The 12,254-nt window shown below is 43.0% G+C and overlaps 1 protein-coding gene and 1 long non-coding RNA gene across 2 annotated transcripts in view; one reads left to right on the forward strand and one right to left on the reverse strand.

Moving 5' to 3' along the window:
• The window catches only part of LOC125742531 (voltage-dependent calcium channel subunit alpha-2/delta-1), a 107,743-nt gene extending 105,877 nt beyond the window's left edge, over window positions 1-1,866 (reverse strand). The window contains exon 1 of the mRNA XM_049014633.1: window positions 1,203-1,866. Coding sequence (XP_048870590.1) covers window positions 1,203-1,291 — 89 coding nt within the window. The 5' untranslated portion in view covers window positions 1,292-1,866. The remainder of the gene's footprint in view (window positions 1-1,202) is intronic.
• LOC125742561 (uncharacterized) lies at window positions 1,616-9,460 on the forward strand. Its single transcript, XR_007398131.1, has 3 exons — window positions 1,616-1,736; window positions 8,925-8,989; window positions 9,305-9,460. It is a non-coding gene; the product is annotated as an uncharacterized LOC125742561 (long non-coding RNA).
• Window positions 9,461-12,254: the final 2,794 nt, after the last annotated feature.

Below are 12,254 nucleotides of genomic sequence, written 5' to 3' on the forward strand. Positions count from 1 at the left end.
TGCATCCGAAACCCCCCCGCATAGTAAACACCTGCTCTCCCAGGAGGGGGGGGGGAGCTTCTCACCAATGCACTGATTGGTCATACATCAGATTTCCCAAACAAAAAGAAGCCTGGTCTGGACCAGCAGAATTAATTAGTCGCCAAATCTAGACACTGAAACCTGCCCAAAATCAAAGTCCAAACCGAATCCATTATGAATTTACGACAAAACAGCTGATTACAGATACATTATGGCGCCAATGTTTCCTTATTTCAATGATGGATGGATTAGGGAAGGTAGGATGTACTTTCATCCAAAAAGACAAAAATCACAAACATGTATTTTCCTATAGTTACGGTGTCAGTGTAGACAATTAATTATCTGCTGACACATTTAAAGACGATTATCTGTTTCAATCGATGACATGTACTGCGATTATCAGCTCACTTAAGCAGACAATTTTACAATAAAAAAAATATGAAAAGCTGTAACAACAACACTGATGACATTTTGTCACTATTCCATTGCAATTTCAGTACCGTTCATCTTATTATTTCCCACTTTTGTCCTTTTTTCATTGCTACGTGACATATCTGGAATTGCACTGCCAGATCCCGAATAACAGGCTTATTTAAAACACGCTTGCAACAAGTTGAAGACACTGTGCGACCGTAAAGACGCCCAAGTTTATGTCTGATGTTGTAAGGTTACTTTATTGTAACGCTGTGATTTCATAAGCACTGAGTGTTTTATTTCATTCGTTATAGCTGCCCAACAATCACATAACGGAAGTAAAATAGGCTACCTGAGACGTTAGAAATATAACGCTGGATGTTAATGAAATAAGCCTCAAGTCCGGTATCTGTTATATATGAACAAAGCCTTACAAGCGAAAGTTACCTGCAAACGAAGGCGCTTCTGCTTAAAGTAGTCAACTAATGCGCCGGTATGGCGTTCGCTCAGTTAAACTGGTGTTTACACATGCCGTGTTCACTATAAGCGAAACAATGGGGCCGTCATTAAAACAATATTTTATCCCGATCGAGTTCCGTATCCCTAACATCCCAGTATGCGATAATATGCCTTGACGGAGACCGACGCGCTTCCAGTTCATCCCCAGCCGCACGGACCTGTGGCAAAGCCTTTAACAAACATCTGGGATACACTATCTGGGATCTCTCCAACCCCAACCCATCCCACCCGGGATGCTCCTTACTTACATAGCTGGTGTAGGAAACTGTGCTGAGGAAAGGCGACTGAGAGCCACAAGGAGCAGCAGCACGGCCACTGAAATCCTACAAGTATCCATGGCTGTGGGTGGGATCCCACGCAGAGCGCAGTACGCCCCGATCCCGGCAGGAAAAACGCGTCCACCTCCCGTAACGACACTTCGCTGTCCCCGCTAGCTCGTCTGATCCGCCGCCATCGAGGCTACTTTGAATCAAATATCAGCCGAGCTTTTTATTGTTCGCTTTTCGTCTTCGCCGCCGCCTTTCCGGTTTCCATGCGAGGGACCCGGCGTCCAGATCTGACGGCTGATCTCCTTATCTCTCCAACCTCTGCAACGGGAAGCCCATCTGAGACAGCGGCGGATCAGTTTGCATGGGTACCTCCACCCCCCCCCTTCGGCTGATGATGTTCAAGCACTGCCTTCCATACAAGGAAGAGAGAACGGCTCCGCAAGTCTGTACGAGCGCCGCCTTATCTGATACAGCGCCTCAGCCTCTTCTACGAACACGTCGGCAAACTTGGAGGTGAGAAAAACAAGGAAATCTCCCTTCCTCCCTCCCTTCCGACGGGCACTGAACATTAATACTTCGTAATAATCTTTAAATGATATTTACGTGCCGCAAGAAAGCCCCTAATTTAGGGTAAGATGTGCGGCTCTCGCTTTTTTATTTATAGGGCTGGGGAGGGTGAGTGGGAGGAGACAATTTGTCGTCAAACTATAATGAATGCAGTGAGTTACTCTGAATGAAATTAATTTCAAGTCACAGGTGTCAGGCTTTTTTTTCTGCGTCGCTGCCTCACTGGGGAACATTACGAAGTCCTCGCGATTAGTATCACAGTAGTAGGATATTACTAAAAACGCCGCGGTTCATTCTCGCAGAGTAATATTTTAACGCTGAGTCAATAAAATGAGAAAGTGTGACATGCACTATACTCAGCTGAATCCTTGCACTGCAACATCAAACACCAACACGCAAATAAAAAACGGGGTCGGCTGAGGTATCTCACGTTTTGAAATGCTCACTAAAACAAAATAGCTATACGTTTAAGATATAATGGCACAGATCAATACTGATATTTCCATTAATACTATGAATGACTATGTTTTACACAAGTAGGCCTATACAATATTTTTACAGAAAGAAATATTAATTAAATCCAAAAACGACTAATTAATATTTACACCAGTCTTTCAACTGAGTCCAAAGACAAAAAAGGGGAAAAAACCGTAGAAATACCACTCATGTTATACCGAAAACATTACCAGCGGACTACTTACTAAACAAAAATATTTTTTCCATTTGAAATATGTAATAATAATGCATAAGCCTATTGCATGTCAGATCCACTGGGAGGTGGACTGGGCAAAGAGAGCTCACCTTTTCAGCCACTGATGACACACACCAGAAATACTATTTCAATACAAATTCTTTGTTCGCTTTTTGCTTGACAAATACCAGATTTCAGTGGCTGACGTGCTGAATAATCATATCCCTTTGCTGGGATCTCTGGTCTGAAGGCCATTTCGCCTCCGATGCAGTGCAGCCCCGTTACGCTCCCAAACACCTTCTGAATTTCACAGCCTCTGCCTGAACAGGAAGGTGCGTTCAGCTCTATACTGTAGGTATCTATTGAGGATTATTATTTAATTATGTATTTCTGTACATAATACGTGCATAATTCTACCCAGACCAGTGGGAGGTGATCCTGACACATTTTTGCGATTGTTAATGACTATATTGGAAATTGCACATAATGTAAATTTCTGGCATTTTAAACCACTAAACGAGTACAATGAACCATAAATGGCAATAAGAACAGGAATTGCAAATCTAAAGATACCAGGCTTACTGATACATCTACAAATGTAGGATATTAAGTGGCGAAAGGTAAGTCAGGGCGGCCTGTTTCAATGAAATATCCACGTATAAACGGCCAGGCCTAAAGAGTAAGTAGCCTTAGATTCATTTCCAATCGTTTACGTAACTCCTTTACGAGCTGGTGAACGTAACATAGGGTACTTAGAGGATCATGCAGATCTTATATTCGTAATCCTGTGTGTCATGTACCCTGTATTAACGCTCCATAACTAACAACTGCAATAAAAAAATGAAAACGCCACAAGGTATGTGCTGACGTCATGCCGACTTCTTTTTCGTCAATCACAAAATGCTTTGACTAAGTTAAAGAAAGATCGGTCGGTCAGAGCGAAACGGAGTGAGCGCTGCTCTCCCGGCTGCATGGGGCTGTGTCAAGGTTGGGGGGTGGGGGTGGGGGGTTAGACACTAACCTACGGGCAGATGGAAATCAAATTAAAAAACACAATTTCAGTAGTTTTATTGCTGTGTGGGAGAAGTCATATATTTGTGTTACTCGCATTTTGTACTGTTTTTAATTAAAATATTACATGTAAATTGGTACTATGGAAAGTCAAATGCATGAGAATGCAAACACAACTGGTGTTCGAGTAATTTCATAAGTATTATGTAAATATATGTAAACCTCTAACATTACTGATTTACACACAAGAGATTCTGCACAGCTCTAACCTGGAAACGGATATGGTAATTAGGCCTATGTAATGTAATTATACGCGCGCGCGCGCACACACACACACACACACACACACACACACACACACAACCGACTTGTTGGTATGTGCAGCCAAATTATTTTGTTAGATAATCCGGTTAGGGTAGAGCTCCGAGTTAAGTGAGACAAATCTGGTTCACCGACAATATTGCAGTTGTTTTATTAGCAAAAATGACATGTTTGGTACTTCCAATCTAAATCTGAATTAAAACAGACTATAGTATGGGACAACGGTGCATGCTGAATCCTTAATCTGGGAGAGTCGACTGACCCGGAGACATGGACCCGTGAAGCATGCCACTTAAACAGATTAACGCACGCAATGAACAATCACGCCGGGAATGATGCCTTCGTGGGGTACCAACTCTCCGGGCGGCAATGGAGCACCTCTTTCTGTATCTGTTTAGCAGCAAACCACATAAGTGACATACAATAGCAGAAAAACTAAGATCGAAAAATCCACCTGTTTGCATTGGAAGCGAAGGCTCCGGAATTTTATGAGGTTACTAACTCACTCCTTTAGTCGCAATTTACGACAATTTACCGCAGTCTCTCCCCAAAGCTACAGGCACGGGAACATCAAAGGAGCCTGCATTGTGCTCCGCTAAATCAATGACTAAGTATTAATCCTTTCATGATACCCCTAATCTAAATTTCTAACAGTCCTTTTCAGATTATTGAAAATGTGGAGAAAGCAAGCGATACAAAGGACGACGTTTCAGACTTTGCATCATTATGACAACGGTGACTAAGGGAAATTCCATTCATTTAGTCAACGTGCCACTTAAGATTAGCCTAGGTCTGTATGTATAATGCAGATAGCCTACTGAATTCGGTAAGAAGTAGAGAATTTGCTAAAATACTCTAAGAGCAAGTATATATATATATATATATATATATATATATATATATATATATATATATATATATATATATATATATATATATATATACACATACATACACACACACACACACACACACACACACATATATATATATATATATGCATACACACACACACACACCACTGTTCTGGTGTGAGCCTATTAACTCATTATTAATTAATTTTCATTAACTTTTCAATTCATGCAATTAGGCACTCTACGGGCCTACTTTAGCATATACAAGAACAGCATTAATGTAATATGCATTAAGCAGATACCGAATGGAGTTGCCCATAATACATTCAGCCCAAAGCCCTTGCATCTATAACCATACTGTAAAGAGGAAGCCGAAAGGAGGACACCTTAGACGGCCCAGTAAGCCGCGACTACTACGGCTTCATCTTCCCACCGTACGTTCTTAAAAGATACCAAAATAGGGAGATTAGAGCCGATTTCATTTTATTTCTATTGTTGGCAAAGGCGACGAGAATCGGTGCCTGTCGTTTAAGGCGTGCTGAATGCACTTTCACGGCCGACGATTTCATTAAATAAAGAAGGACGCGGAGGCAGGTGGAGCGGTCCGGGGGGGGTGGGGGGGGGGGGTTAGTTGTTGCCTAGCGACGGCACACTGCCTCCTCACAACAGCGAGCGCACCTCGGAGACCCGCGGATGCTGATGCAGGTGGAGCGAGACGCTCGCAGGAAACATGGATTAAAACAGGCAAAGATCACAGTTTTACTGTAACTGGGGTGACCGAGAGGACGCAGCCGTGGTTAAAAATACCCGGCATTCAGTTTGCCTGGACAGTCCGTCTAATGGCGGAAAAGGATGGGGAAGTTTATGACCTGAAAACGCATTAGTAAGATAAACTTACCAAAGGATAAAGGCTAAGGCTATAAGGGGATCGCTACAGCAGAGAGATTTCAGGGTAACGGGAATATAAAAAAACCAACTGGGGCTTTAATATGCAGAACAAACGAAAAATACAATAATTTGCACCACGTTACTAAAAATTAGCCTCATAAACACATGAATGGAAAATACATTTCCTGACCGCAAAACGATTTGTATTTTATTATTACATTTTTGATTCAGTTCTGTCCTATAAAAAGCTGCAGGCTTTTGCGAACAGAATAATACTTTTTAGGATAACAAAGCTGGCAGTTCTCTGCTTTCCCGTTCGGCGTGCCTCGGGGGGGCCTTTGCCCGATTTTAACTTTAGGCTAAGCCATGTGAATTACTTTATATGTAAAACATTACACTTACAAAGATCGTATATATCAAGGCCAGGAAAACCTTTTAAATTGGCGTTTATGTACAAATTAATATAAATTCCTTAAAAGATTAGTATCACCTAAACATTTAAGTGAAAAAAAAGCTTTTTAGGTTTATTTTTTATCCACTCAGTTCTCTTTGGCTAAAAACCTTGCAAAAAGTCTTTGGTCATTTGCTTTTTAGCAAGAATGTTTCCATGACAACAAGTTATTTTTTAAAACTATATTGAAAATGAAATAACATTGTCCATTTGGCAATTGGCATCTGCCAAATTCAGTGCAACACAAAGATAATCATTTATACCAAGCATTTGGTCTGGATGAAAAAAGAAATTAAATAAAAAATAAAACTGAACAGAATACAAGTAACACAAACTGAATGGGGGGGGGGGGTAGGGGGGGGCTGATGAACAAGGAAGTGAACCATATTCAAGCGCAATTTCTGCTGGACGCACCTTTTCCCCTAAAGCAATCTTAAAACAATACCCAGTACGAGCACATGAGAGCATATAGGCAACCACGTAAATCATACAGAGTGTAAATTATTCATTTAAAAAACCACTAATTACACAGATACGTAAGACTAAACAAAAAAAAAACCTTTCAAAAAGATCTTGCCAAGGCAACCACGCCTTTATGACTGAAGACAAAAATGGCCGCATGCTCATTTATGAAACCGTAAACAAATAAGTTGTCCCAAGACAACTGCCGTTTGTAAGGAAAGTGCTTTAAACGTGAGTTTATTCGTTTGACGCAGGTTACCTGGGTTTGTGACAGGTCAGTGCCACTGTATTGCTAAAAGCATGACGTAACCCTGAAAGGTAACCCTTCCCGCTCTTACGAGAAACGCGAGAACCACTTTCCGTCAAAATAAACAGGGGAAAAAGCGTAACAAGGTGGGAGCAGGCAAACATCGGTAACCCCTCCACCCCTGTCCCTCCCCCAACACCCCCATTGCCTGTAATGGTTTCCCACAGGGATCTCTGGGCTGAGGAACCACCACACGTGCATAGACATAATGGAGAGCACATCTCTTCCGTGATGATACGTTGTGTCCAAGTGTTTTCCGACGACTGAAGAGACCAAATGTGGCAGCGGCAGGTGCTCCACATCAAAGAAGATCACGTTCAGATGGAAACACAATTCAAAGCAAGTTCTACTAAGCATCCATCGCACTAATGACATGGCCCACAAATTATATCATGGTAATACTATCAATATTACTGTGGGAGGGTAACTGGGCTGCTCGACTCTCCCTAACACCACTCACAAACGGAGGCTGTGTGTGTGTGTGTGTGTGTGTGTGTGTGTGTGTGGTGGGGTGGGGGGTGTGTCGCTCACGAGTCTGAACTGCTGGTGATGTGAAGCAGAAAGAAGCTGAGCTCCTGTTAAGCATGTCTGGTCGCTGTCACTACAGGACGACAGAAACACAAGCCTCTAGAACCGCTGCTGTAATAAACCATAGTGCACAGTTGCATAGTGCACGGGCGTTAGTGAGGAGGCAGCCTTAGCAACAGAGAGTAAACAGACACAACGACAACGTGGGAGCGTCAACTACACAAGAATCTCCACGACGAGAATCTTACTCTCTCCGTACTCCCCGCGACCCCCATACTGGCAGAATACGTCTCACTACATAATTAAGATTTAATAAATAGATGATACTTCCAGATCCATTTATATTCTAGCCCACGCTTTTAATTCAAAATTCATCAACAAAAAGGCGTCCCTCACACGATAAACATTATGCTAACATAAAGCGATTCCATTTTTTTTTTTTAAAAAGGATAAAAATTTAAATCTAAACTAATTATGAGTAAATGAATGGAAAGTCAGGATACAGAAAGCAAGGCAGAGCAAAGAAAATTAAATCATTTTCTTAAATCATAAACCATCTTAAATCATAAACCATCTTAAATCATAAACCATTTTATTATGCAACGCCTCGGAGACAGTGCTGTTAAAAAATAAGAATCATATTATTTTATCACCCATCGTAGCCACTTAACCTGTCTGGGATCATGGGAAGCTTGGATCATATCCCAGGAATCACAGGGCATATGGCAGGGGGGCACCCAGTGAGGGATGCCACCCAAACAGGGCACTCCCTCACACAGGCAGTCACACACTGTGTGTAATTTAGAGCCACCAATTCCTGCAACCACATGTTTTTGGACTGCGGGGGGGAAACCCATGTAAGAACCCGACAGAGAGATTTGTCTCCCCCCACTTTTAATCATGCACAAGTATCATTTCTACAAGTATGTAGAATTGCGCCACCTAGTGGTGTGGGTGTTCAGCCGCATCGTGTGACTGATTCACTTTCGCGGGGATCCGAAGGTCAGCAGTTCGAATCCCAGTGTCAGCAGAGAGGTGTCATCATGGGAGCTGGGAGCAATGCCCCTTAACCCTACCTGCTCCGGCAGCTGTCTGTGATGCACATGTTTGGAGGAACAGCAATAAATCTCACACAGGAACCCTGCACCAACTCAACTGGCTTGAATCATAACCAACACAATGACAGGGCCTCCCTTCCTGTGAAGCGTGTACCGATTACATGACAGTCCCAGATACTGTCACAGGTTCTCAGAAGAACAGGACATTACAGGGATACACTGGAACTTCAGAGGAGTCATCGCTCACAAAGTCAATGCTAAATCAATCGCGGCTTGGGCGGTGAATCACGAATATGCCAGATCTTGTTTGCAGAGGCACGGAAATATAGGAAGAGCAATGGAAATTGTTCCAAAACAGCTTTGATATAAACTCCTTGAATACACTAATCTGAGGCACACTGCTTGTGAAATGAGCAGATAGAAAGTCTGATTCATCTTGTTACATAATAGACTGTCCCCTCCGGGCAAACTAAGTACCAAGTACATCTAGTTTTTCTTATTACAAAATTGCAAAATATAAAAAGTAAGAAAAAACTGTTGTTTTCTTTTTCGGTTCGGAACAGATGGCGTGTGGTTTGAGCTACAACCAGAGCCCGTTAATGGCGAGACAAAAATTGCCACTACACAGGTACTGCCAATGGCATAATTTATCATCTCCATCCTAATGCCGTCCTTCTGGGGATATCACATGCATCTGTCCCTGCATGTGAGATCAGGCTGGAATTGGAAAAAATGAAGCATCCCCTCTGTTTAGTCAAACCTTCCCTATAGAATGTAGAGCAGTCGCCCCCTGCTGGTCTCCTAACCCCAGAATGTCAGCCCCGAAACATAAAAACCTCTTCCAATGTAAATATTGATGAACAGACCATAAACCATTTATCTCGGACTAACATGCAGCAGCCGCTCACAGCTTATTAATACTGTCCATTGTTTTTTTTTATAGGCAGACAACAGTTTAATATTTTTAAAGCTGGAAGATGATCACAAAGACTATAACGAATGAAAGAGAAACGGTTTTTGCGATTGTCAGCACACTGGTGAATTGCTTTCAAATACAAATTTTGAAAACTGAATCCCAAAACATTACATTGTCATCTGGTCCACTGTCACATGACACTTTGTACTCAAGAAGCCTTTATTTTACGGAACGTCTTAAACTTCACTTAACCTTTCCGGCTTTTATATTAACTTCAGCTTCTGAATTATGATTCCAAGAACGGCTGCTTAAACGTATTTCTTCATACCCTACTGAGCGCAAGGCGGTTCAGATTAGATCAGTCCTACACCTATTTTATGCAGGCTGAGAACTTTAGATCTGCTATACGGTGTCACATTTCACACTGGCTTTTAAAAAGGAACAGGCTGGCTGTGACCGTAGAGCCTCGTCTCAGATTATCCGGAGCGGCTTACGTAAAGCAGATTACAGTTTTACACATTAACCCGCGGGGCGAGCGAGCAGGCAGTCACCAGTCGAAAGGGGAGGTTAAATGAGCGCCGGGCCAACAAGGAGCAAGAGGAGTGCTGGCAGGAAGAGGAGGTCTTCCACGAAATGACCGAATGAGGCTCATGAAGTGTCAAGCCCCAGGACAGAATGGCCACGGGGTCAAATCCCCCTGCCAGTGGCATGATGCATCCTCCATCACTGCAGCCAAACGCTAAGACACCGCCTACGAAGAGGCTCTCCAGGGGCGAACATGGCTTTGTGGCTGAGCAGCTACCCCCCCCCCCCCAACACGGAAGGCCAGGACCACCCAATTCTCGGTGACGCACTCGGTCATACACACTTCAGGAGGCCTTTTATAAACACGCCGTATGCAAACCTGAAATACAGCTCCGGATAAACATTCCGCGCTATGGTCCCAGACAGCCGCATCTTCTCTAAGAAAGATGTAACCTTGCTTATACTCCACACACTAAAAAACTGCCTTGCTCTGCAGTTTTAGTGATAAGGCTGCTTACCAGACATTAATGAGGACTCAAAGAATAATACAACCCACTTTTGTTTTGAAAGGGATATAATTTAGAGATGATTTAAAATGTATATTTCGCTGACTCTAATGAAATACTCAGCGAAGCAGTCATAGGTTAACACACTATTCACATTGATGCTAATGCAGCATAATGTAGCGGAGTGCAGCTGGGGAAGGCAGGCGTGGTGAGAGCAACCAGTGACATCGGAATGGTGACATAACCAGGCAGGGGTTGTGCCCAGATGGCTTTGAGTCGCACGAGCTCGCAACATGCAAGAGCTCCGACTGGACCCGATCCAGTATCCATTTTCCTCCAGTGGCCATATTGCGCTTCTGTGATGCATGTGTGGATGGTAGCCCATGCCAAATTGGTTACATTTCAGCATTAGTTAACAAACCTCGATCCCTCTGAAGAGTATGCAGAAGTAATTCATGATGATCCCCTTAGGCTCCGGACCCCCCCGCGACCTTGAAAAGAACAAGCGGTTACAGAAAATGGATGGATGAATGGACCATCCATCCCCTTTTAACTAATGTCTCGAAGCATGTCGACGTGAATCTGTCCAGTTTATCTTATTCACATTTTGGACTCCAAAGCAGCAGATGTTACTGAGAAATACCCGGAGACTGAAAACCACGATTTAAACGAAACCCATAAATAGACCGGTCATACTTAAAAGGTGCTGATGGAGCCCTACGTAGCTCTTGTGATCCCGTAGTCAGTTACAGCTGTATTCCCTCATTCCACAGCTGTGAGTGCATGCACGCCATTGAAAAGTAGGCCCCATCTCTCAACATCGTAATACACCTGTAAAGTTAAAATCTCACGCAGTATTATTAAGATCCCGGACCTGACATTAACAAATGACGAAGCTGAAACACAGAGCTGGGTCCTCTGTCATTTGTACCCATTGAGACAGGAGAAATTGATCACCCATAAACTTCATTTTAAGAGCGTGACAAACCGAACCTGGAAGGGAAACAGCGTTTTCCTTAAATAAATGTCATAAGGAAGAACACCTCATACAGAATTTCATCCCCGCTATAAATAGGAGGCAGTGAAAGGTACCAGAGTTATTCGTGGGTATCGGAGCCATACCAAGTCACATATATGTTTGTAAAATGCATAAAAGCCCACATGAGAAGTTGAAAACATCTAAGGCGGATAGATAAGAAGTCTATTCTCGACAGGCAGAGGAAAAACAAAGCAGAAAGTCACTCTTTAAGTGGCTTTTTTTGCCGCAGCGCAGAGAGCAAACTTTCTCAGTCTGCGAAGCAGAAAGAGGCGTCTAGTTAAAATGGGTTTCATATGTTGCAGCGAGGAAAAGATGCTTCACCATTTCGTCTTCCTTGGGCCCTTTATCACCTACAAAACAAATGTCAGGAAATCCCCAAAGAAGCAGATTCCGTTCGGGGCATAGAGGTGGTGATAATGCATGCAGGGGAGGGTCTTACAGTACATCCGCAAAAGAGGAGCTGGCGTGTTTTCTTTCAAACCGTTTGATTTTACACCAAAAAATTAATCATCGTTGTTAGATGGACAGTGAAAAAAGCAGAAGAGATTTTTTGTAGTGTTGGTTGCTGTGAGGGGCATTCAATCATATATCTTTCTGTTTAAGTGTCTGGATTCTGTTTTAAAAAATAGAAGCCTGGTGTGTTTGTGGCGCCCCCTGCTGCCAACATCGCAGATTTTTTATAAATCTCACAACGGCGTTCGCCTTAGGCCCAGTTGTTTCACGTTGCTAAAACCAAAGTCAACATATATTACGGGTTTCAGGATACCCCAGTCACTAAATTTCACCAAAAAAAATCCCTGCTTCCTCAGGATATGAGCATCATCTAGGCGCCAGCATAGGTAGAGGAGATTCCGGGTAGGAGCGTCATCCCATTTCCGACGCGATGACGGAATCCGGCTCAGAATAA

Source organism: Brienomyrus brachyistius, chromosome 1, assembly GCF_023856365.1.
Source record: "Brienomyrus brachyistius isolate T26 chromosome 1, BBRACH_0.4, whole genome shotgun sequence".
Lineage (NCBI taxonomy): Eukaryota > Metazoa > Chordata > Actinopteri > Osteoglossiformes > Mormyridae > Brienomyrus > Brienomyrus brachyistius.